The sequence below is a fragment of the Quercus robur genome, chromosome 1 (genome assembly GCF_932294415.1).
Source record: "Quercus robur chromosome 1, dhQueRobu3.1, whole genome shotgun sequence".
NCBI lineage: Eukaryota > Viridiplantae > Streptophyta > Magnoliopsida > Fagales > Fagaceae > Quercus > Quercus robur.
The window spans coordinates 37,269,787-37,295,513 of record NC_065534.1 but is presented as its reverse complement, the minus strand read 5'-3'; the positions used below and the strand labels follow the sequence as shown (position 1 = coordinate 37,295,513).

The 25,727-nt window shown below is 32.3% G+C and overlaps 1 protein-coding gene across 3 annotated transcripts; it reads right to left on the bottom strand.

Annotated features, from left to right (window-relative positions):
- Positions 1–3,770: 3,770 nt before the first annotated feature.
- Positions 3,771–22,774, bottom strand: LOC126688805 (ABC transporter G family member 31). Of its 3 annotated transcripts, none has more exons than XM_050383653.1 (24): positions 22,378–22,774; positions 21,952–22,072; positions 21,747–21,835; positions 18,896–18,980; positions 13,446–13,608; positions 13,234–13,310; positions 12,971–13,115; positions 12,333–12,634; positions 11,982–12,263; positions 11,394–11,710; positions 11,153–11,313; positions 10,975–11,078; positions 10,659–10,815; positions 10,436–10,501; positions 10,162–10,292; positions 9,712–10,044; positions 9,351–9,641; positions 9,164–9,247; positions 7,340–7,473; positions 7,033–7,260; positions 6,331–6,502; positions 6,154–6,241; positions 5,399–5,565; positions 3,771–4,192 (listed from the first exon to the last, which is right to left on the bottom strand). In XM_050383653.1, exons 1-24 carry the CDS (start codon positions 22,698–22,700, stop codon positions 3,926–3,928), a joined length of 4,287 nt encoding a protein of 1,428 aa, XP_050239610.1. In that variant the 5' UTR covers positions 22,701–22,774; the 3' UTR covers positions 3,771–3,925. The 3 variants fall into 3 exon arrangements, with proteins under 3 accessions (XP_050239610.1, XP_050239621.1, XP_050239630.1); XM_050383664.1 differs by having other exon boundaries at positions 10,162–10,289; XM_050383673.1 differs by lacking the exons at positions 18,896–18,980; positions 21,747–21,835; positions 21,952–22,072; positions 22,378–22,774 and adding an exon at positions 13,859–14,001.
- Positions 22,775–25,727: the final 2,953 nt, after the last annotated feature.

The following is a 25,727-nucleotide window of genomic DNA, read 5'->3' as shown; positions in this document are numbered from 1 at the left end:
TCTTATTTTATTCAACATTTAAATTCAATCACATCCTACATACTCTTAAATTATGCAGCATAAATCAAGAAAATGGCTAGACACAAACATGCCTTCCTTTACCATACATTGGGGGAATCAAAATATTTGTGTGATAAAAGGTCATATAATTTATAATTTAGAATGTGTCTAGGCCTATAGATTGAGAAATTTATAGACTTAGAAGACTATTGAGAATGGACTTTTGAATCAGACTAAAAAAATATGGACTATTATATATCATTTAGATAAAAAAAAATTTATCATAGATACATTATTTTTTTTCCACAAATTTAAATCACACAAACTTAATAATTTTATATTATGTGTTAGCATCATCTCTACTTCTTCTTCTTCTTCTCAAAAATATTATGTATCATCTTTAAAGCATACCAACAATATTGATCTTATGGGAAAAGTTACATAAAACATAGAGAAAAAAAAAATGTTTTATATTACAATCTACTAAAAATGCTTTTTAAATATTTGAACCTTTCGATTTTTCATATCACTAATGTATTTTACAGCTACCACATGTGGTAACCTAAGTTTTAATATTCTTAAGTTGTTTCCGCAAAACCAAAAAAGAAGAAGAAGAAGAAGAAGAAAAAGAAGAAGAAGGTTCTCACAAAAGAGGAGTTCGCATAAAGTATTTTGCAAAATGAAATATTTGTTTTGTGAGGCCACCAAACTTGATAATTTGCAAATGATGGAACTACTCACAACAATATTTGCATAGTTATATAGTTCCATCTAAAGCAATTGAGCATACTTTTAGTTTTCAAAAAACACATATCTACCAGTAGTTAAACGTTTATCTTGGATAGTTTTAGCTTTTCATATAATTTTACTTTTACATATTCATCTATTTTAATTTAGATTTTTTTTCAAAAAAAAAAAAAACTTTAATTTAGATATTTATAAGTAAGCAATGAAATAATGATTCATGAATAATCAAAAAAAAAAAATCTACACATATTTATCTTCTGTGGTTGTAACTTTATATATAATTTTGCATTTATATATTCATCTACTTTAATTTAGATGTTTATAACTTAATAATGAAATCTATTAAAAAAAAAAAAGTCATTAAAACAATCATATTTCTACAATTCAAAAGGTCATAATTTCTTTTTTTTTTTAAAAAGGCCTTTTACATTTCTTTGGAATTTTTTTAAATCTTTTTAAAAAAGACTTTGATATATCATTAATGTAACCAATTCACACATTAAAAAATTTAAGGCTCACTATTACTTCCATTAAGATATTATGGATATCTTAATTGATTGAAACCAAACTAGAGAAATGTCTTTCATATTTCCTTGAAAAAAAAAAAAAAAAAAAAAAAAACCTTTGACATACCACTAACGTTATCGTAACTACATCTATAACTATGATATCTATTTCTTATTGATAACCATTGTGGGGATGAAAGGCCCAAGAGTAGGTATTTACATATGTATTGGGCCAAGGGCCCAATCCGAGGATATTAAATAATCCGAGAACGAATAAACACTGTCATAAGGATCCGTGTTACTAGGTAAAAAGGTAAGGCTCGATCATGATCGCCTAGGATGGGGTCCGAGGAGGAATGTCACCTCGGCTGATCTAAACCGAGGTCAATAGATGTGGTCTGCCATCACGAGCAACATTCCAAACCATTCCATGGATAAGGATAAGTATCAGGAAGGAAAAGTATAGAGGGAAGCTATGAAATATTTAAGGAAAAGCCGTTACCGCCGCATTGAATACTCTGCAACTAACTCTTTAGTTGCATTAATGAGGAAGTGATACCTGAACAGTAGTTTTCAACATTCCAGCTACTACCCAAAGACTTCAGGAAGGTGCTGATGGGACAGGAACTAACACCAACAATCTGATCTACACGTGAATGGTAGGGATGAAAGGGGGAGATAGTATAAAATAAAAGAGAGACCCTAAGAGAGAAGGATCGGAGAATTTAAGAAAAAACACTATAGCAATCAAAACTGTAACTGTAACCAACTTCAAGTAATATATATATGAACTGATTTCCTCATATTGTGTCGATGGCGAATTTCCTTAGATAAATTTAGCCTACTTTTACTTTATTGTCTTCTAGATCCATTTGAAATGTTATCCAACTCATTAGAACCTAGTTTTTCAATCCACTATCTATAAATTCATTGTATTGGGTTTTTTAGACGTAACTCCTTTTATCGTTTGGGCTTGGGATCCAAAGAGAGTCCTTAAAACCATAAAATTTACAAATAGTGAGGGAACCTACAAAGTAATAAAAAATAAATGAAGGAAGAAAAAAAGAAATGAAATCAAACGTCAATTAATAACCGTTATTTGGAAAATAAAAAAGTAGTCAAGAGGAGTAAGAAATAAAATAAAGATGACTATAAATAGGACATTGAAAACTTTATAATGCAATAAAATCAATCATTACATTCACTCAATTAAATAAATAATCAACAATTAAATATAATAATACAAAATTTAAACTTAAAACTAATCAAACTCTAATTAGGGAAATTATATTTCCTATCATAACTAAAAATGAAATGTTCTTCAGTAATTCAGAAATTATATTAAAAATAAAGTTCGAAAATGTTATAATCTCATTTTTTGACATTTCATTTAACCTTTTATATATATATATATATATATATATAATCATAATCTTCATACACCTTAAAAAAATCTAATATGTTATGCAAATCATCAGCCAATAAATATATGATAATGGTAAAAAAACGTTATAGACAAGATTATGAAAAACATGATGAAACCATTTTTTTTATAAAAAAAACTCTTTATAAAGTCCAGGAACTAAAATAGTATTTTACCTAAAAAATTATTATATGCAATACGCGAGCCTATGACTAGTTACAATAATATTCAAAAATTAACAACTGATCATAGAATTTAAATCCCCTTATTCTGTCCTACACCATCATGCTGACTCAAGCAATGAAGCTGGCACATTCACAAAGGTAACACTAATGATGAACAGTAAGAGATCAGTAATCGAATTCTAAAAAAAAAAAAATACTTCACCAATGCAAACCCCTCTTCACTGGATGAACAAAAGTAGCATATTGTGCAATTGAGTTTTTTTTTTTTTTTTTTTTTAGAAAGTTTTAACTTATGACGTCTATTTCTGATAATAGATCTTTATTATCAGACCAAGACACCAATCAGTTTTTAGTGTAGGCGGAAATTGAACTCCAAATCTTTTATATAATCATTAGAAATTTTACCAGTTGAGCTAATTGGAATCCACAGTATGCAATTGAGTTAGACTCCAATGATTGTAACTTAAATACTTGACAGATAACTGGTAGTCCAAGTCCAAGAGATGTTACATCCTGTCAAATTGCATTTCAGAATCAGTTAGAATTTTGCATGACTCCTCGTATAACTTCACCAATTCCTAATTCAAGGACATTTACCATATGGCCCCCTTTCTTTCTTATGCCTGGTTTAAAACAAAATAAAATAATAGAAATGAAGAATAAAGGTAAATGACATTCTTTCTCGGTCACAACATACAGTGCTTAATAATAATGTTTTCATTTTTCTTCATAACACTGACTAACTAAACAATATTGCACCGATTTTGTTGCAAGGGAAAGAGAATTATCTCTGTCCGTTACGAATGTTTACTTAAGATCGTTTTTTAAAGAATTCCACTAATGTTATTTGATGAGCATAGTTCATGAGAAATGGATGTAATACCAAAATTCATTTGGTGACCAGAAGTTAAAAAACAGGAGGAAAGATATATTCATGTTGCAGAGCTCCTTCCACTTAAAGGGATTAGTAAACTCTGATTCCTCTTAGAGGGATTATAATGCTCTCAAGAGAACCTCCTGCAAGTATATCTGGCCTCTTTCGCATTATTTGGAACTCCATTAATTCATCTTCTCTGGAAGTTGAGGACTTTGACTGAGATAGCAAACACCATGAAGAAGAGGAGACAAAAGCCAAAAAGAACTGCTACTGAAACTCCTACCATCCCAGGACCAAAGCCAAGAGAAGCTTCCAAATATTCTTTCACAGTGCCCTCAAATCCTGCTCCAACAATCTGGGTTTCCACATCACCAAGCTGAGAGGAGATAATACCTCGTAGTGTCCATGAAACTGGGCAGATGTAGTAGAACCAGATCCACCATGGAGGGATACTCTGAAGTAATAAAACCGTGAAACTGGTTTATGAAGAACCCAAAAATAAAACTTTGAACAGATATGCAAACTTGAGAAAGAATAGGGGCAGATGGGCTTGAGCCCAAAACCTCAAAAACAACAACTACGGATCATTTGCAAATAGCAATGTTTTCTATCATCTACTTTATTTTAGTGGCAGTGGAGTTCATCCCTTCCCTTTTTTCTGTTTTTACTACTGGTGGGATTTCATGGCTAGTGGGAATTACTTTTTATTTCACTCCAGTAGCTTTTTCGCTTGAAGGGACATTATACTATTGCAGTTTAGGACATGACTTAAACAGAAGGCTTACTCTTTTTACTAAAGAAATTTTATCTTATAACGTAATTTGTATTTAATTAATTTCATTAGTTACTGGAGTGTAACCACATATTCTTGTCAAGTGTTTTTTTTTTTTTGATACAAGATAGAATTCTACTCTAGCCTAATCTAAGTGTATATGTATGTGAAGCTCCCTCCTGGAGACTTGAACCCTGGCCCTTGCCCCCCACACTCCACAAGCACTTATACTTGTGGAGTGACCATCGCACCAAGCACTTATACTTGTCAAGTGTTAAATACACAGATTTTCTACATAAAAAATGAAGCTGAAAAGTTTGAAATTAAATTCTATAAGTATGTAGTGTAAAACCCAAGTTTTATATCTTACAATCTCAACATATCACATCATCTTATCACATATAAAAGAATAAGTACAATCATAGACAATTAATTCTAATATCTATCTAAAAATTCAACTAAATTGGGAGTTTATTAAGATGTTATTATGTGTAATAAGATGCATTGAGTTTTAAATAAAAAACTGATGTAGCAATTTCTTATTGAATGGTGTAAAACATAGGATTTACACTTCATCTTTACCAAATTCAGACTCTAAAAGTTTAGCATCTCAGTATATTATATTTTAATGCTATATAGAGTTCCAGCTATACATGGCCAATCTATATATTTTCAAAATTAAGATGAAGTGGAGTATTAGTATGTATGCTCATCTAAGTTGTTTAATTATGATTTCAGTTTGACTTAGGAATTTGATCTTGATTGGTTTTTGTTCCACTTGTGACCATTATTATTTTCAAGTAAATCTCCAGCAGTTTATTAATTTAATTGGCCCAATCCATGAATGAAGCAAGACTTTTTTGCAAGATGTAAAATATATTTACTTACAGGTTTAGGGATGAGAAAACCGGAAAGAAGGTTCCATATTGAGTAAAATGCAGAAGAAATGACAGCTGCTAGGTTTTGAGAAGGTGTAAGACCAATAGCCATCATGCCGTAAAAGGTAAAGTATGTGAACGTCAAGAACATGAACAGAAGAAAGAGGAAAAATTTCCCTGCAATACCAGAGAAACGTCCAGTTAAGTAACTGCATTGGCATAAACTTTATGCACCAACAAAATCAGAAAACAATATAATGAACCAGGTGCCATTTTATTTTAATGAAAACAAAGCCAATAAAATTCAGTGGTTATTACATAGAAATTTTATCTACATTTGTATAATATTCTATAAATGAAAGAAACGAGTTATTCTCATTTAGATGCAGAATCTCAGCAAGCATCTGGAGTTAAGAAAAGCCAAGAATAGCTCATCTTAAATATAAGTTTGAAAACCGGATCATTATTAATGATAGGCCATCTATATTGCCTAACAATAATCCATTTTGCTTTTGAAACCTTCAAATCAAAGGACTTGTTCTATATAAGAATCTCTTTAGATGCAACAGTGAAGATGGAATGCCCTTATATGCAAAATATTCAGGAATTTCACGAACTCATTCTTATATAAATCGCTTTAATCAACATTTAATAATGTCACATTGGCTAAAATAAATCAGAATACTCTCCCCCAAAATGCTCCACAGTAATGAACTAAAAGTAAAAGTAAAAATAGAACAGAAGAAAACAATGAAAGAATCTTACTGGCTGTCCTTTCAAAATTAATCATGAAATATGTGATGATGCCAAATATTATTGTCTGCACCACAATGTATGGAACCTCCACAAGACCCTGTTAATATTGCAATCAAGATATGTATCAGCAATCTCCACTTCAAAGAAGTATCATTTGCCAAATATTGCAAGTGTAATGAACCTTACTTGGGCTGCTGCATAAGCAATTGGAGAGTACATTCCAGCTGCTCTCTCGCGATAGAATACCGTCCTCTCAATTGAAACAACTGGTTGCACTGAGGATGCATTGTTAACTCCAAGAAACAAGCATGCAGAATAAAGAGCTCCCATAACCAATAACAATTCTTGAGTTGTACTCCTAAACAAAATTATATATGTTTAATGGTTTTAGTATATTTTTCACCACATTGCAACAATCAAAGAGAAATAGCCTAATCAAAATACAGGATTTTGTTAACACAAGACTTTGTCAAAAGAAGAGAAAAAAAAAACAATAGGCAGACAGTTTGAATTTTTTGAAAAAACAAAAAGTTGTTATTCACAATTGCAAATAAGGTATATATTCTATTTCAATGTTTTTGGTCACACAATAAGGTTTCATATTCAAATGCAAGACTGCTGTTACCAAAAATTCGGAAAATTTGCAGATTCCCACCTAACACTTTCCTTATTAAATTGTTAAAGATTACTCCAGAAATACAGAATTTAGCCTATGAAAATTATTCATGGTTTCTAAATTATAACTAACTATTTCTATCAAGGCTGGCTGATTAATATATATCCTCTTGAAGACAATACCCATTCACTTTAGCTAAATGTTAGCAAAGGGGTGGGGTGGGAGGAAAAAAAAAAAAAAAAAAAACCCTAACCAGGAACATAAAAATTTACCTTCTTAAACCTATGTTCCAGAATACTGTTCCAATTAACAATGCACTGATTGCAGTAAAAAATAACCTAATAGCATTGTATTGTGGACTTCTCCAGTATACAAGATTTTGTTTCCATAGGCAAGTCTTAAATTGGGAGACCGTGTCTTGTGAATATGTGGAAGGAAACTTCAACGGTTCTGAGCCAGTAGGTGCCACACTAAAATGCTTGATGGAAGCTTCCACGTCCCTAGAACAAGGATGTCAAAAAATCAGTTATGGATATAACATTAAATTGCAAGTAAGCAACAACAAAAGATTAAGATCACCTGTATTGCTCAGAATTTCTGTAAATATCTGCAAAGTCTTCACCAATTCTTTCTTCAGCAGTAGGTGTAGTCACCTCAAGCATCCAAGTTGCTGGATTGTAACCACTGTGAATTGGAGGGATTCCATTAATTCCCTGCGCATAAAATGGAAAAATGAGACAAAATTCGCATAAGCTATGGGTAAACAACACATTATTGTAATCTTATCAGCCTCATGGTTTATATTAAATCATGGAGTTCTAGAAAATCACCAAGTAATTAGACTAAAATTGGAAGGAGGAAATGTAGCAAAATATGGAGTATATTGAACATAAACTTTCCAATGTTAAACTCACAGCTTGGTTAACCAAAAAACTCAAAGAAAATAAGCTAATGACTTACTCATTTTGGTACTAAAAGGTTATACCTAATACAGAAGACTCTTGCTTCTATGGGGAAGAGGTTGTTGGTAAACAGCCTTACCCCCAGATTAAAAAAGGCTAATTCCCATACTCAAACTTGTGACACATCACTTGGATGGAGGGCACTTACCATCATGCCAAAATCTGACCTCATTTGTGTGATTTTCAAAGATGATGAATGAGCAAAGTATATAAATCCCACATAATGTTTATTAGATTTACTCTTGTTGCTTCTTTATTAACTTATTACTTCAGATTAACATAGGGGTATTCTTATAGTAATATCACTACATAGAAGTGGTCCTATTAATTTATACATACCTAAGTGGGGAGAGTCATTCATCCCCAAACCTCAAGGAGGGGACTGTTATTTTGTTCAAAGTTTGGGTAAGAAATCTTTTATAAAAAGGGAATATTTCATTAATAAAATATAACAGTTTGAGAGGGCATGGACTTCACTGTTTCATTTATACAAAGAGCTTTAATTGTCTCACACGCCCTTTATATGCTCTTAGTACACATCATGTGTTAATGTGGACATTCTTGAAAAATATGGAGACCTAGTATGAAAGTATGGACATCGTATATAGAGTGTACATTAGGGAGTGTGAAACAATAAATTTCCTTTATATAAACCTCAAGAGGGGGAGTATAATTTCGTAAAACCTTGAGGGAGGATGGTGGTGTAATTTACACCTTATTTTACTCTCTTCTTCTCTTCCTCACTCTTACCCTAATCTTTCTGATTTTATGACTCAACCTGGTATCAGAGTGTGCCAATCCAATCCTAGAATTGTGCTAACGTGAGCATCCATGCAATGATGTTAAACAATGATGTCTACACCGACTTGATTCCCAAATTCGGCGACCATATCATCTGAGTCACTGGTCTCAGTGTTTTGGGTGATTTTTCCCTATTTTTTTGAAATCATCTGATGTGAGTTGTAAATTGTTTTATATATATATATATATATATATATATTGAACATCAATTTTCCAATTTGGTTTCTGGAGCCATTCCAGTAGCTTTTGTTTTCTAGGCTTCTCTTTGTTGGAGCCAAATAGGCTTTATAAGGTGCTGGATGATTGTTGTTTGTTTTTTGTTGAGGTTTTGAGTGATTCAGCTATTGAGATCTTAAAATTTCGAATTTCTTTTGTTGCAATTTTGATTTTTTCAACGAGTAAGAATCTCCAACTTGGAAAGAAAGAAATTCAAATGGACTTAGCTTAAAAGAGATAAAACAGATATGCAGAAGTGACTATGCTACCACAGGATTTGACATTAATAATAAAATTATACCCTTCTGGAGAGATGTCAAGAGAAGACTGTCATTTAGACCTAAAGGTATCATCTTAGATTCCAAATAGTCATATTTCTAATTTACACAAGAGTGAACTGTATAAATTGAGAATTATTTGTTACCTGAAAATAGTCTATCATTATCTGTGAGTGCACACCAAGCTTCCCTCCATATATAACTCGGCCCCCTCGTTTCATAAGAAGTAGCTGTGCATTTAACCCAAAAGATTAGACACTTTCAAAGAAACTGGAAAACACATCAAATATAGTTCTCAAAGAAGTTGTCAATTGACTGCAAAACAATAGTTACCTCATCAAATGCTTCAAATATATCAATGCTTGGTTGATGGATAGTGCAGACCACAGTTCTCCCCGTATCAACAGTATTACGGACAGTTCTCATAACAATGGCTGCCGCTCGTGCATCCAGTCCAGATGTAGGTTCATCCATAAAAATAATGGAAGGATTCGCTACAAGTTCCACTGCTATGGTTAAACGTTTTCTCTGCTCTGTCGATAGGCCACTACTACCAGGCAAGCCAACCAAAGCATGTCTTATAGTATCAAGCTCTATTAATCTCATCACTTGTTCAACAAACTCCTGCAATGCATTGTGACATAATTAAATGGAAATATTCCAATAGGATACAAAATCTTATGCAGCAACTCACATGTTTTTTCTCTATGCTAACTTCCTTTGGGAGACGAAGAGAGGAAGAAAACCAGAGAGATTCCTCAACTGTCACTTGAGGAGAATGTATATCATTTTGCTCAACATATCCTGATATTCTAGCAAAAGTGCGCTGCTCTTTTGGGTAACCCGATATCTTAATATCCCCTTCTATGTATCCACCAGTTTTCCGACCAGCAAGCACATCCATCAAAGTGGTCTTTCCAGCTCCACTTGATCCGACCAGGGCAGTCAGAACACCAGGTGAGAATACACCACTAACATTGGACAAGAGTTGCAACTTCTTTTCCGGTATACCTTTCATTTTCATTTCCTGAGAACCTCAAAAAAAAATATATATACTTCTTTTAACATAGAAGAAAGTGAACTCCCAATATATTTGGTAGACCAATAAGTCAAGGAAATCAAAACCAAAAGAGAAAAAATACACCTTTGGTATATCAACAAAATAATTGACATTAAGGAAAGTCATTGTTAATGGTTGAAATGGAAGGATCATTCCCTTCTTTTTGCTGTCTTCTTCGGCAGATGGTGGATGAAATTCAAAACCCCCACCACCTACTGCATAAACAGGTAAATATATATAAGACATATTTATAAAATATGTCTACGCTACAATCCATTATGAGGAGAAAAATCCAATAAAAAGATGCTACAAATTTATAAATTGAATATTATTTATAGAAATTATAAAAACAACTGACCACCATTTAATGCCGAATTCTTTTCTGCTACATTAAGTGGCATCACTGTCTTGGCTTTCCTAAGGGCTGAAATGGCAGAAAGATATGAGAGATAGCATTTACTAGTGATAAAACACATTCATACTAAAAGGAAACAGAGAGAACATTTTTACTTGGATGGAATAGCTTTAGTTAGCAAAAGGAATAGACAAGAACATTAAAAAAAAAAATCTTTCAAACTTACGATTAAGGTAGGTCAAGGCCAAAGTCACTATGTTGCTGAAAAGCAATGCATAAGCTAATAGTACACCAACTCCAATCCAATACCAATAATCATCAGTAGGTATGCTATGCAAAATGAGAATGTTGTGTCCAACAGTATTGTTCCCAAATGCTGATCTCTGCAGTGAGACAGTTTCCAAAACCAGCAGACAACTTCAGAAGTCATCCACAACTTGAAATCTTCAATCAATATCTTTACTTTTCAGCCATGAATACGTGACATTATATGAAGCAGCAGAAAACTGGCAGAAGTGTGTCCCTAATCTCAAAGACCTTACCTCCATCCACCTTGTGGCAGTAAATTCATTGACAGAAATTGCACTTTGCCCGTAGGATAGAGGTGACACCCAAAATCCCCAAATCCACCATGGCTTAATCATTCCTGAATGAAGAACAACCTAATCACTGAAGATCACAAAAATTTCCTGTCATCAATTATTTTTTTATGAAACCTACCTTTTGGAATGATGAATCCGCCCAACAAGAATACAATTAACAGTGCAGCTGATCCAAAGGTATTGGCAAGAATCATATCTCGTGAGATAGAGGCCATCATACGGAAAAGACCCAATGCCATTTGGTGTATAGAAAAGAGTATAAGCATAAAACGGAAAAACCTGAAACATTTAATGGGAATAACTAGTACAGAAAAGACAATCAAAAAGAAAATCGTCTACTAAAGTAAAAAAGGAGATACCTTCCTGCACCAGGGGCAAAACCAACAGTGAAATATACAACACATGACCACACAACAGCTTCAATAATAGAGTAGGGTACACGCAGAATCCAGCTTGAGATAGACCATGCCCATGCAGGATGAAAGAAATTATCTCTTTGCTTGTAGAAGACTGGGAGCCGTGTTATCATAAGAGGTAGCTCAGAGAATCCATTAAACATCATATGCACCAGCCCATAAAAGAGGCAAGAAAGATAAAGGTTGCCATTTTGCTCATCTGTGGGGTGTATTCTTGTTCTTAAGAACATTGTGCACGTAATGAATCCAACAAAGGCAACCTTTAACATATGTAACAGATAATATGAGATAGGGGAAAAAAAGGAAACTGATTTACAGCTACAAGATTTCACAAAGAAAACTGAAATTGCAACCGACAAGATTCACACTACTCTAAAAGTTAACAGTATATTCATCAAATGATTTACAGCTAATGGATAATAAACATTTAGATGTTTCAGAAGAAAGACATGTGAATTATTCCCATTTATTGGACCATTTGTACACAATTAATGAAACATTTAAATAAAGAAGTGATAAGGTGAATCATACCTGGCATGTCCTAAATATATACAGAAAACGATGTCTGCTGATTAACAGCAGTTCTCGTTCAAAGCAAGCTTTAAAAATCTCAATTTTTGATACAGCATATTTAGTTTTGGACAAAGCCGAAGAATCACTCTTAGATTTATCATATGGAACAGAAATTGAGGACTGCAGTGACCTTCCAAATCTGGAATTTTTAAAGGCCTCTGCAATTTCTGGAACAGAAATGAAAACGTATGGTTTTGAAGAATTGGCCCAGTACTGAGCTTGGTCGTTTCTAGAGGTCACCTGGCAATGAAACATGTTAGACAATCATTTAGGAAACATCAAAAAATTTGATTGTCCTTAAGAATATACCTCTTGAAGAAAATCAGCTACCCCCTTACGTGGTGGTAGTTGAAAACCTAATGACTCAAAGAATTCTAACACTTCTGCTCGAGGGCCTTGATAGACAACATATCCTTCTGATAATAGAACCAGATCATCAAACAGTTCAAATGTCTCAGGTGCAGGCTGAAGAAGAGCCATTAGTACAGTAGCCTCCATTTGATGGACAAAATTCCGAATGCATTTAACAATTTGGTATGTGGTAGAGCTATCGAGTCCAGTAGATATTTCATCCATAAATACAGTCTTTCTTGGCCCAACAATCATTTCTCCTGTATAAGAACAAGACCAACCACATTATTTAACATTTCAATTCTCATAATTCAAACTTATGCACATCACTTAACAAAGCCTTCAGTTTTACAAATTTCTTTTTGATAAACAAGAACTTAAAAAATTAGATTAGCAATGAAAAATTTTCTGAAGATTTAACATAACATTGAATGACTTGTTTGCACTTAATGGATATTATACTTCATTCTCACAACTTTGAAGACAGAATTTTGAGTCCCACACCTTTTAAAGATTGGAAGCTTCCAGTGAAAGTGATCTTAAGAACAGAGGTATGTTCTGTTACTACCAGAGAGAGAGAGAGAGAGAGAGAGAACCTGTGGTAACTCTTTTTCTTTGGCCGCCTGAGATGCCTCGGAGCATATCATTACCAACCACTGTCTCCGAACATACATCAAGACCAAGCACTTTCAGGATGTAATCTGTTGAAACACTGTGCTTTTTACCGCCAACTGATGATGCCTGTGCAGTTAAAACAGTAAATCAGGATAAAGCTAAACACGTGCACAATTTATCAATAAACAATAAGAAAATTGTGCTCATGCAGAAGCATGGTATGTAGCAGGTTTAAGATAACAACCTTCATAAATGCATCAATCTCAGGACTTGGCCGTATGTTCCTTTCCTTCTCTAAACGGGCCAGATCTTTCATATAACCTATAAGTAATCTCAAAATATATTATAACTTAGGTATTCAGTGGATAACATATGGTTGAATCATGAATTACACAGGGATTTTTTTTAAAAATTAATTTTACACCGATTGCAAATAATAAATTAAACCGAACAAACCTGCAAACCCTTCACTTGCACCTTGACATCTGGCAGCAAAATCCAAGGTTTCTCGTACAGTAAGCTCTGCAATATGATTATCTGTTTGGCTGATGTATGCAGAAGTTCTTTGAACGTAAAAGTCATCCAGCTTATGGCCATTATATGTAATGCTACCACTTTTCTGAAAACAAAATATCACTTTAGTATAGAAAGGTCCGGTTACTAGCATCCAACGGATATTTTAATTAAAGAAGACTATCCTTAATGCCTTCACAAGAATTTTTATACACACAGATGATAAGACTGTAAACTAATAAAACTTATCTTGAATTCAAAATTAATTAAAATTAAAAAAGAAAAAGAAAAGAAAATTCCATCACAATTTATTAGAGAAGAGATTTTTTTTAATGTTCTTGAATAAAATTTCATACCTAGGGCACAAGGCTCTTGCTTATGTGACGTTTGGGAGAGATGATTGATAGACAGTGGTACTCCCTTTTTATGGAGTATCTGATTCTGCTAATGATATTGGATAATTTAATTAATTGTTCAAATTCTGCCAATTTCTTGGACTCGCTAACACAGGCTAAATAACTGAAATGACCAATTTATCCGTTTGAAGCCACAGGGCTTTTTACTTTTTTAGTAATAAAATGGTTCTTGATGCAAAATCACTACAGCAGAAAAGCGCCTACAACATCAAAAGCAGAGGAGATCAGATCCCACTGTGGTTTGGTTAATGTTGTTTAAGGTCCATCTCCACCTCCCTCCACAACCCCCCCACCCCCCCGTTTTCCCACACGAATAAAAGACGGCTAAAGAAGGCAAGTAAATTTAATTCATGCATCAATGCATAATAATTTTAAGAAAATATAGACCAACAAAAGATTGAACCAAAGATAACCAAAAGTGAACCAAATAATTTAAGATCGTAAAATTGGGAATGAAATTTTGACCCTTAAAAGAGTACAAAATTGTCATTCTATTTTGCCTGGAAAAAATGTAACTTTTCCGATCTTCATTTTTCACAACTTGAGACTTTGAATTACTTTACTTGCAACTACTAGTAAATGTTTTACAAAAATGATTAAGATTACTTTACTAGCGCTACAAGTAGGCCTTGGTACATTGAATTTAGACTTGTTTCAACAGGCTCAAGCCTTGATATCTATAACATCTACCTTTACTCAAGGTGTAATGCTTGTAAGACAACGCCTTGATATCTTTAGGGAACTTTTTAGTGATGTGGCCATGAAAGATTTATTTGTTAATACTTTGCAAATTTGTCTATTTAAGAATTATTTTATAATGTCCACGTGTGAAATTTAATTGACATAAAATTTATGTGGTTTTAAACATCTAGGGATGAGTATTTTAGGGTTAAAGTTGTTTTATTTTATTTTATTAGTAATAGTCAATTTATAGTCACGGTCAAATTTGTAATCTCTCACTCTAGCAATTAAGGGTATTTTTCGTAGTTTAATGGACTCTAGAATTTTCTAGGACATCCTAAAAATGTTAGGTTTTATTTTCTTTAAATCTAAGTTAGTATTTTATTAGATTTTTAGTTTACTAGTTCGTGTGCCTTCTATTTTTTGAGTAAAAATTAATAATTTGCGTTTAATATACTTTTTTCAATCACAAAAAAATAAAAAATAAAAAATAAATAAGTGGGGTGAGTTTTGTAGATTGGAGGAGTTTTAAAACTAACAAAAAAATGATCCTATTTTGTAGAGAATTATAGAGTAGAAGTAGAAATTTAAATTAACGTAAAAGTAAGTTTATTAGAAGCAGGAAGACATTTCAATGTAAAAGTAAGAATTTATTATTTTTATCAATTTAGTATTTTAATCTCAATTTTAAGTTTTAGGTAGGGGTATTTTTGAAAATAATAAAAGCAATAACTAACTTTTTTTAACAATTTATTATTTTAACCCAATTTTTAAGTTGTTGGTTAATTAATTTAGATATATTTTTGACAAAAAAAAAAATCAATAACTAACTTTCTGAATCCTTTTAACATATATATATAGATATATATAAAAGAGACCAACGTATACAAAGGAGAAGTTGGTTAATAACATTATTGTGTTTTAAGCATACAGGCAGCCGTTGCATGTTGTTTTCGCTCTTTTTATTCTCTTTCTTGTGATACTATTCATTGGTACTGTTCATATCACTCCTGAACAACATAAAATTTTCTTCTTTTTCCTCCATTACAACCCCAAATTAAGCCCTTTCTATTATCCATCAAAACCCTAAACCCCTAATACTTTTTCTTCTACTAAATAGCCCTCTAATAACTCATCACACCACCTTTAATTCCTAATATAATCCTATTTCCACAAATCCTTCTAACCCCCCGTCACAACCACACGTAGACAAATCCCCCACTTTGTCCTATGTTGATGTGGATTGGTACAAGTGCCAAAAATTCTTTGTTGAAATCTTCTTTGGTGAACCACTCAACAAATTTTTTTGTCCAAGATAAAAGTGATTAATACAAAATTAGAATCCCAGGTTCAGGCGTTTTCTCAAGACTTCAAGTTGTGCGAAAAGGTGAATTCATCTTAAGCAAAACTAGAAGACTTATGCGCTATGAAAGAAATTTTGCATAGGTGGAAGTTTCTATTTGGCAAAATGTCCTAACAGAATAATGGTTTATCAAGAGCCTAGTTTATCCCCATCCTCTTGGGCAAAAATTTCTCATATTACTCCTTTAAGATTTGATGGCTGCAGCTCTGACAATTGGCTGCCGTAGCAGCCTCAGTTGCATATTGGTTCAGTACCTCAAAAGTGTGGCGTTAAAGAAAAACTCAACTCTATGATTCACCATAAGTCCAACTTCAAGAATGGCCAAAAAATGTCTTACAAGGACAATGGAGATCACAAAAGAACAAGATGCGCATAAGGTTGTTCATGGAAAAGTCAAGCCCAACGAAAGTATTGATGTTACTACTATGGATCAATTCAAGAAGGATTTCAAATTTCAAGTTGAAAATTCCTACTATAATTGATTTTATAAAATTCTAAAAGAATTTAATGATATGGTAGAAAAGAAAATCGTGTTATCCTTTAATGCTTTTGAATGTGATTAAAGCGTTTAGTGCAAGTTTCGAGTTTGAAAGTTCTTATATTTCAAATTTTCAATGCTTTAAAACTCAAGGTCAAGGTTTTTCTTTTAACTAGCAGAGAATGATGTAGCCATAGAAGATTGATTTGTTATACTTTGTGAATTCGCCTATTCAAGAGTTATTTTATGGGTCCATGTGTGAAGTCCAATTAAAGTAAAATTCATGTGGTTTTAAAGGTCTAGGTATGAGTCTTTTAATGTTATAACAGTTTTTTTTTTTTTTTTTTTCCTGGGCTTTTATTTTACCTGTTTTGGTCACTTTTGTAGTCGGAAGAAAATATGCAATTTCAATTATTCTTGCAAATAAAGATTTTTTTTATAATTTAATTGATCTATAATTTTCTAGGACACCCTAAGTATTTTAGATTTTATTTTCTTTGGGTCCAAATTTGGATTTTATTAGGTTTTTAGTTATTAGTCAAACTAGGAATTCTAATACTACTAGGACAAAACTCAATGTATTTAAAGGAGAAGTATTTGATTAAATAAATACTATTGTGTGTTATTTTCTCCCTTTCTCTTCTTCTTCTTGTCTTGTTCAAATGTGTTGTTTATATAGCCCTTGAACACCATAAAAACCTCTCTTTTTTTCTTTTTCCTTATAATCCCAAATTAAGCCTTTTCTTTTACCTATCTAAACCCTAAAACATCACATACTTTCTTCTACCAAATCGTCATCAAATAACTTATCAAACTACCTTTTAATTCCTAATACAACTCCATACCCTATTCTTCAACAATTCAAAATCTTATTTCCACATATCCTTCTGACCAACCCACCACAACCACAAAAGAAAAATTCCCACATTTTTCTAAAATCCTGTTTCCAAAATCGAGCTAGTCTTCCATAATCCACCTTGAGTTTGAAAAAGGCTATTAGAGTAATTAGACTATAGGCTTATCAAGGCCAAGCCCACTATATGTTTTCTTGATCTGCACTCTGTTGCTACCCAAAATTTTAAAGGGGATCTAAGCCCAAAGTAAATGACCCTAAATAGGCACATGGGCAAACAAAGAAACCCATGATTGGGTGCAAAAGTCCACTAATGGGTATTAAGGACTATGAAAGGTGCGAAAGGCCAAAAATACAAAAGCCCACTAATGGCCAAGAAGGCCCACAATGGGTATAAAAGAGCCCACGCATAAAATTGATCAAACTTGAAAAGAGCCCAAGTAGGAAAAGACAAAAGGAAGAAAGGATTATGGGGTTTCGTTCTATGTAAGCAAACATCAAAGTGAGCTTTAGAACAGATAACGACCTATATCATAAGAACCCAAATTTCAAAAGGAGATCAAAGGGGATATTGTTCAACGGAAAAAGGAGCTCTAAGATTGGAGTGTAAAAACCCCCCAAGCAAAAAATCAGCATTATCCCAATTGCTATTGCTATTTATTTTTAGCAACTATGAACAATTAGGTGTCATATATATAATAGCTGGTTGCCATATATAATATACCCATTATCCAACCATACTGAGTAGAGAAAAAAGCCTACTGGTATAAGATAGGGTATTTGGAAGGTCACAGTCATTCTAAGTCCCAAATCCCACAATATTAGAGGATTTATGTTTAAAAGATAAGATTGTGGAAGTTGAGGCCCAAGACTTTGTGACCCATCTCTCGTGGACAACTTGCAATGGTTATGTGGCAAAATAACAACTAACGTGTTGTTGAGTATTGTTTTATATCTTGCTAGTTGTTTTGGATTTGTTGTTTGTGCAGAAGTTGTTTCAGTAGTATTAGAGATATATTAGCCCAATAGTATAGGTTCAAACCCAATCTTACTTTGTGTGTAAACCATGTCTTATACTTGTGCTACAAATTTATTAATCATAATTAGTATATGATTATTCCAAAGTTAAGCCTACTATATATACCTAGTTTGGATTCATTGTAATACAGAATATGTACTACACTCATATATTAAAAATTTATTATTACGTGGTATACTTGTGTTACTATTTTATACTTTTACTTTTGCATCTATTTTGTGGAATGAATATATTCTGAGGTAAAATCAAACCCCTCCTCCCATAATTAATTTGTACTTTAAAAAGCCCAAGTTCTACCAATAGAATTTGGACCTGACCAATTGCCCAAAAAAAAAAAACACCTTCATCACACTGTAGTTCCTTTAGTTTCATAAAACTGTCATTGTTTGTATTATGATCCTACTATTTATGTGTCTATATTAACATGCATCTCTTGTAAAGTTTTAAACACAGTTTAATATACAATGCAATTATTTTTTAAGTGGTTATAGAATAATAATCTCTATAAGCGTGACGTATTCGTGGATATCCGATATTGTTAAACCAAGTGGGCAAGTACTAACCTTTAAGTTGCTATCAAGTTTCCCCGCAAGAGCCAAAAGCAAGGTGGATTTGCCACAACCTGGAGGTCCTAAAAGCAAAGTCATCCTACAATGTGGGATGAATCAGTTTGTTTGGTCAGTTTAAACAAAACACATGAAAGAAATGAATTCTTAAAAAAGGTATCGAGATGTGTCCAACAGAACGTGCCACTCATTTAAAAAGTACTCTAATATCTACCAACTTTTCCTTTTTGGTCTAAATATCACAGGCTTTTAGAAACAATAAAAAAAGAAAATAGAGATAGCTCAAAATTATTATACTTCTAACATTATCCGTATTAACTGTTCCTATATAATAGTTTGAGTTTAAACTATAAGATTTCTTTTCTTCTCCATTGGAAATCTACTGATATGACACTAGTGATCAACAAAATCTGTTTCGGATTAACATGGGTGAAACATTTAAAAGTGCTTTTATCATTTATAACACATGAGAACCACTGGCGGCTTCACGTTCAATTCATGACCACCTGACCTGGAAAAAAAATATATATTATATATAAATTTTAAAAATTTATGATTTTTTTAACCCTTAAAAAATATTTGTGACCACTTTTAAATTTTTTAAGGCCCAATATAATTAAATTTTGGACAAAATTTGATAACAAACTTAATTAGTTGTAAACTAAGACTATAACTCTACTCAATAATTTTATTATTATCATGCATGAATATTGACAAATCCACAAATAAATTACATTTTCTTTTTATATCCTTCATACTTGCAAAATTTTAAGAAGATTAAAAATTAATAGCTATGTAATCAATCAAATCTTTAAATTTCGAGTTTTGTAGTCTAAAATTATACATAAAATTAAATTTATGGATCAAAAGTAAATAACTGACGATTGACATGAAATTTGACATGCATTTTAAAAACATAAAGAACATGCAAGTCAATAATTAGATTTTCAAAATATGCGGCCATGTTAATTTATTTAATGAGAGTTGTAGCCTTATGGTACAATTAAGTTTGTATCCAAACTTTGTCCTTAAACTTTGTCCCCCTTAACAATATATTAGGTCCTTACAAACAAAATGAAAAATCCCAAGAAAATTTTTATCTAACTAAAATTTTGATAGATGTGTAACTTGCAACATTGGTAATGAGACTATTATGCAAAAATTTCAAAATAAAAAAAAAAAAATTTTGTAGAAAGAAATTGTAAGATTTTATGTATTTGTGTGTGTGCATGTGTTTTTTTTTTTTTTTTTTTTTTCAGTTTATGAAGTTTTCTTTTAATTAAATTTTGTGTAAGTTTCTTAATGACCACACTGAAAAATATTCTTGGAACAGCCACTGATGAGAACAAATCATTTTTTATACCAGATTCAATCTTATTTCTTTGTTTAATTTTATATATTTAGGTTCATTACAGATTATTGAGATTATAGTCCACAGCCTATACATTTGCATCTACCCTTTTATTTATATATATTAATTAATTAATTAAAACATTTCAAGAGCATTAACAACTATCAAATTATAAAATAATTGCTCGTGTAGCTCAATTGACACCATCTATGAATTTAATTGCTTGTGTTTATATATATAAACATTAAGAGCATCACCAGTGGGAATGCCAAATGGGAAATGTAAGGATTATTTAGCATTAGGAGCCACAAATCACCCAGCATTTGGACTTGTAAACGTTCGGAATTGTAAAATTTTTTACAATTGTGCTACAGTAACATCTTATTAATAAGATGCTACTGTAGCACAATTCTATTTCTAAAAATGATTTTTTAATTGTCTCTCTCATCCTTTTTATCCGACCAACTTTCTCTCTCCTCTCTCTCTCATTATTTCTTTTCTTTTCTCTATCTTCCTTCTCTCTCTCATTCTGCTCTCCTCTCTTCAGACGCAAAACCCCATAGCCACCACAGTGACTACACCATGGCCTGACCCACTGTCACCGGCCATGGCAAGCCACCACCCACTCATTATTTCTCTTCTCTCTCTCGTTGCAGATCAGTGTGGTGGCGTGGAGATCGGCGTTTGGGGTTTGGCGCAGAGATCGGTGTTTGGGTGTGGGGTGGAGATCGGCGTTGGGAGTGGTGATCGGCGTTGGGCATAGGATGTGGAGATCGCCGTTGAGCATGGAGATCGGCGTTGGGCGTAGGATGTGGAGATCGCCATTGGGCATGGGTTTCCGACGTTTGGATCTGATTTGGGTGGCGACGGTGGCATGGGTTTGGGCGACGGTGGCGACGGTCGGATTTGGATTTGGGCATGGGTTTCTGGCGTTTGGGTTGGATTTGGGCATAGGTTTCCGACGTTTGGTTAAGTTTCTGTTGATTTGGGTGATTTTTTGTTATGATTTGCTTCTTGTGATTTTGCTGGGTATGGGTTTGCTAGAGGTTGAGGGAGACAAAGAGGCCGGTGCTAGAGGTTGAGGGAGAAAGAGAGGAAAAGAAAGAGAAAAAGTGAAATAGAAAAAAAAAAAAAAAAGATTAAAAAAGAATATTTAAATAAAATGGGAAAAAAATAGAGTTTTGGGATGTTGGGGGTGTTGTAAAATGGTATGGTATAATTAATAAAGTAACTTTTTGGGATGATAAAATGAGATAAGATAGCATTTCCGGCTGTGGATGCTCTAACACTAGCAATTATAAAATGCAGGAACAAATATTACTTGTAAACCAAATTATGGTACAAAATGTTGTTAATGTTCAGTAATAAATTAGTCTCCACTGCAAGTACCAAAATGATATCTTCTAGAAGAGGAAAATAGAGTTTTTTTTTTTTTTTCGTATACTTCATATTTAGCAATTTGTGCACAGGAAGAACCTTCATTGTAGTAATAATTACCTTCCCGGTGTTACTTCGCCACTGATATTGTTCAAGATTGTTAAAGACTCTCTCTCCGGTCGAAATGTCCTTAACCTGGTTAGGATACGCTGCATTCAAAAAAGACAATCAATTATTAATCTGAAGCCAAAAGACTAAATGCATAAAAATATGGAAAATAATAATAATAATACAGTATTAATTAAGAATGATAATCTTAATCAACCTCAATCACGTCACGAGAAGAGTTAATCAGAGTAGGCAAAGCTCTTGAACCGGTTTGAACATTAGCCACAACTTTCAAGTTCTCGTATCTCACTTCGATCTTCGGCAACACCAATCCAACTCTTTTGATATGATGAAAAAAAAAATACAGAATTAATATAATCGTTGAAAAGAAAACACGAACTAACTAATTAACGAAGTTCAGATTCAGCTTCTAAGATTTTCTTGGATCCAGATTTCTGCTCTTGAAAATCTCAAATCTCACATGCAATTCCAAAACGTTTCTGTACTATTGAGTGTTTTGTGTTTAGTACAGTGCATCGAAGCTAATGCTTTGCTGACTTGTACTTGATATCTTCTTAATCTTAATGGAATTACTTACTTATCAAAAAAGAAACGAAAGCACATAGAGAGATTTTGTTCGTACCTATCGAGGCGTTCTTTAATGGCGGAAAGCAACTGATAGTTATCTTGTTCGTTTGTGGCGAGGGCATTTTTCACAACGAGTTCACGTTTAGAGCGAGTGAGTTTCCTTACATCGATCGTTTCATCTCCGCCAGAGTTCGACGGTGTCCGCTTCAACAACGCCGTGTTCTTCCGCTTCATCGACGGCAATCTCTCGAGTGCCGCCCACCGTAGCTCCTCCTCATCCTCCTCCACCGACTCTGCGTTCGAAGGTCGTTTCATTAGCACCTCGTTCGTTCCTTCAATCTCAAGCTCGAAGTACTCGCTCCCATTCGATGCCGCCATGGCTTTCGTCTCTCTTAATAGTTAATATCTCTCTCTTTGAGAGAGCATTTTGAATTTTGAATCAGATACGGAATGTGATCGGATTTGTTTTGATTTCGATTGGTTAAATCCCGCGAACTTTTAAGCAAAACCAATACCGAAATTGCCCTTATCTATTTCATTCTCTATTTTCTCTTAAATTTTACTAGATTTTAAGTCAAAATGCAATTTAATAGCGATTTAATTTTTACGGTTGGAAACTTCGACATTTGGTAGTTATTACACTGTTAGAGGTTTTTGCTTAGCCCTACTCTTTCGCCTGAGTTGAATCTCGTGGGCAAAAACCAAATATTCTCCCTATAAAATATGAAAAAAATTTAAATCACAAATTTTTTTTCTTTTTTAAAACGCTCAAAAAATATTATTGAGACTTTTCTGAGGCGCTCGAAATTTTAATAAAAATTTTATTTAAATTAAATAATTGAAAATACAAATATATACTCTATCAGAAAATTTAATTATTTAAACCACTTGGTATAGAAAGTAATACGGAATAATGTGTAAATTTTATTGACAGTTGGTAGTTATTACACTGTTTTAGGGTTTTGTTCAGTCTTTTTTTTTTTTTTTTTTATAACGGTTTTGCTTAGTCCTATTCTTTCGTCTGAGTTGAATCTCGTGGGCAAAGCATATACTCCTCTCTATATAAAAATATATATATATTTTCAAAAATATTATAGAAACTATAGCGAACCACTCGAAAATTTAATATAGTTTCATTTAAATTAGATTATCGAAATGTAAACATATATTAAAAAAATTTAACTGGTTGGTATAAATAATAACACTTAGGTGCAGTTTGGATAGGCGTTTGCCCGTCTGCGTTTTTTTTTTTTTTTTTTTTTTTTTTTTTTCTCCCCAGCCGCAACTGTTGACCCGGTATGCTGTGAACAGTGCACTTGTGCACTGTTCATGGGTCCCACAAACTCCACTTTTTATCAACTTTTTTATTAAAAATGGGTCCCACAGTACTATTCACACGTTTAAAAATTATTTTGCTATAGTGTTTTCAGTTTTCAGTTTCAGCAAAATAAGTTCTATCCAAACAGACCCTTAATAGGTAAATTTTATTATATTAAAATAAAAAATTACGATTGATGATCAAAATAATTAAAATAGAATTTTAGTTGGAAAAGAATTTTAAATTTCTTAAAACTTAACTAATAGAGTTTTAGCTAAACTCAACTATAATTGGAGTAAAATTCTAAATTTCTTTGGCTCAAAAAATTAATTTCATAAAACTTAGCTAAAAGACTTTTACTTAAAAGAAAATATCCTAATTGATAAGAATATATCAATTCGTTGTAGAGAGAAGATAATCGCTTGGCATAACCACAACTTCAAGTCCAATTTATATTCTATATCTTATATTATCTATAAATGGATTCTCCTTTTTGGGTTGGACTTTTATGTAATTTAGAAATATCCTACACCATAGGTTTAACTTGGAAAAACTTGAGGACAACCTGATAAAAATATGAGAAATCTCAAATTCCACTTATAATGCCTACAAAATAGAACACTCTCCTACTAATCCATGTCTTCAAAACAAACTTATCCAAATTTTTTTTTTTTAAAGAAAATTATGACACTAGACTAAAATAAATAATAGCATATTGACATGTGATATGTATTTTAAGCTAAATGCATGGATTATAATAAAATGAGTTTTATTTGTCCTATTTTATGCTGTATGAAGAGATCTCATTCGAGTATGCAATGGTGAAGTCAAGAATTTATCTTTGGGTGGCCTAATAAAGAATGAGATAATTAATTTTTTATCAGTACTATATATACTCTGTATTATTTCTATATAGTGTAGAGTAGTCTAAATAGTACCCTTTTTTTTTTTTTTTTTTTTTTTTGAGAACGTCTAAATAGTACTATTATAAACACAATTCTCGATACTATTTTATAACTCAATAGTTTTTAACTTGCTCATAAACATAGATTTTCAAATTAAATTGTAACATTATTGAAAACTAACGACTAATATTTATCAGTTAACATCCAAATCTAAAAAGACTTCTAATGGGTTATGGTGGTTGTTGCATCGTCAACTTATCTAAGCACCATGCCAGTAAAAAACCATGTGTTTATTTGAATATCCAATTAATTTATCACCAATAAAATTGTAACCCATTTAAATTTAAAAACACAAACCGGTTAGAAGAGTAATTTACTATTTTTTAAAAAGTTTTAGGCTTTCAAACTTTTATCAACTCTCACTTACAAAAATATTCTAAAAATTAAAACACTATCTCTATCATACTTTTAAACATGATTTCACTAAACTCAAAATAAAAAAATAAAAAAATAAGAGCCTCAATACACACACAAATGCATATGATTAGTCTAGTGTATATATATATATATATATATATATATATATACATACATACAAGAGGAGATTTGGAGAGGAGGGCCGAAAGGATATATACTTGATTTTAAATAAAATTGGGAATACTCATACATGGCTCAATTATCCATTCTTCATGGATATGTATCTAATATTTTGATTTTTATCTTTAAAAAAACGTTTTTCTAATCTTCATTCACGTAAATTATAAAAATAAAAATCTGTATTCACATGAGTGAGTAAGTTCATCCCAAAAAAATTAGATAATTTTTTTAAAAAATAAAAATCTTTATTCACATGAGTATGTAGTAAGTTCATCCAAAAAAAAAAAAAATAGATAGGTTTTTTTTATTATTTATTTTTTAAACACATAGAGAAGAATCATAAGATAGCTAATTTACTTGGATTGGGACTATCGGGTAACAAAATACTACTCCTAATTGTTAGACAAGTGGTTAGACGTGTCCATCAAATACTAGTAATTATTAAGAACAGAGTTTGAGTCAAAGAACTTCTCGAAGCAAACTCCACTGTCTTCAACTTAGATCTCATGCTACTCTTTCACAAATCACAAGTACGTATTTCCATTTCTAAAAATTAAAAATAAAATAAAATAAAATTATAGAACT

Bases quoted from the DNA above. Each gene is read 5' to 3' on its own strand.
- LOC126688805 (XM_050383653.1), bottom strand. From the start codon at position 22,700: ATGGCGGCATCGAATGGGAGCGAGTACTTCGAGCTTGAGATTGAAGGA. The intron at 12,635-12,970 runs GTTCTCTCTCTC...GTTCTTATACAG, and splicing joins AAGAAAAAGAGTTACCACAG to GAGAAATGATTGTTGGGCCA. The intron at 4,193-5,398 runs GTAAGTAAATAT...TTATTACTTCAG, and splicing joins GTTTTCTCATCCCTAAACCT to AGTATCCCTCCATGGTGGAT.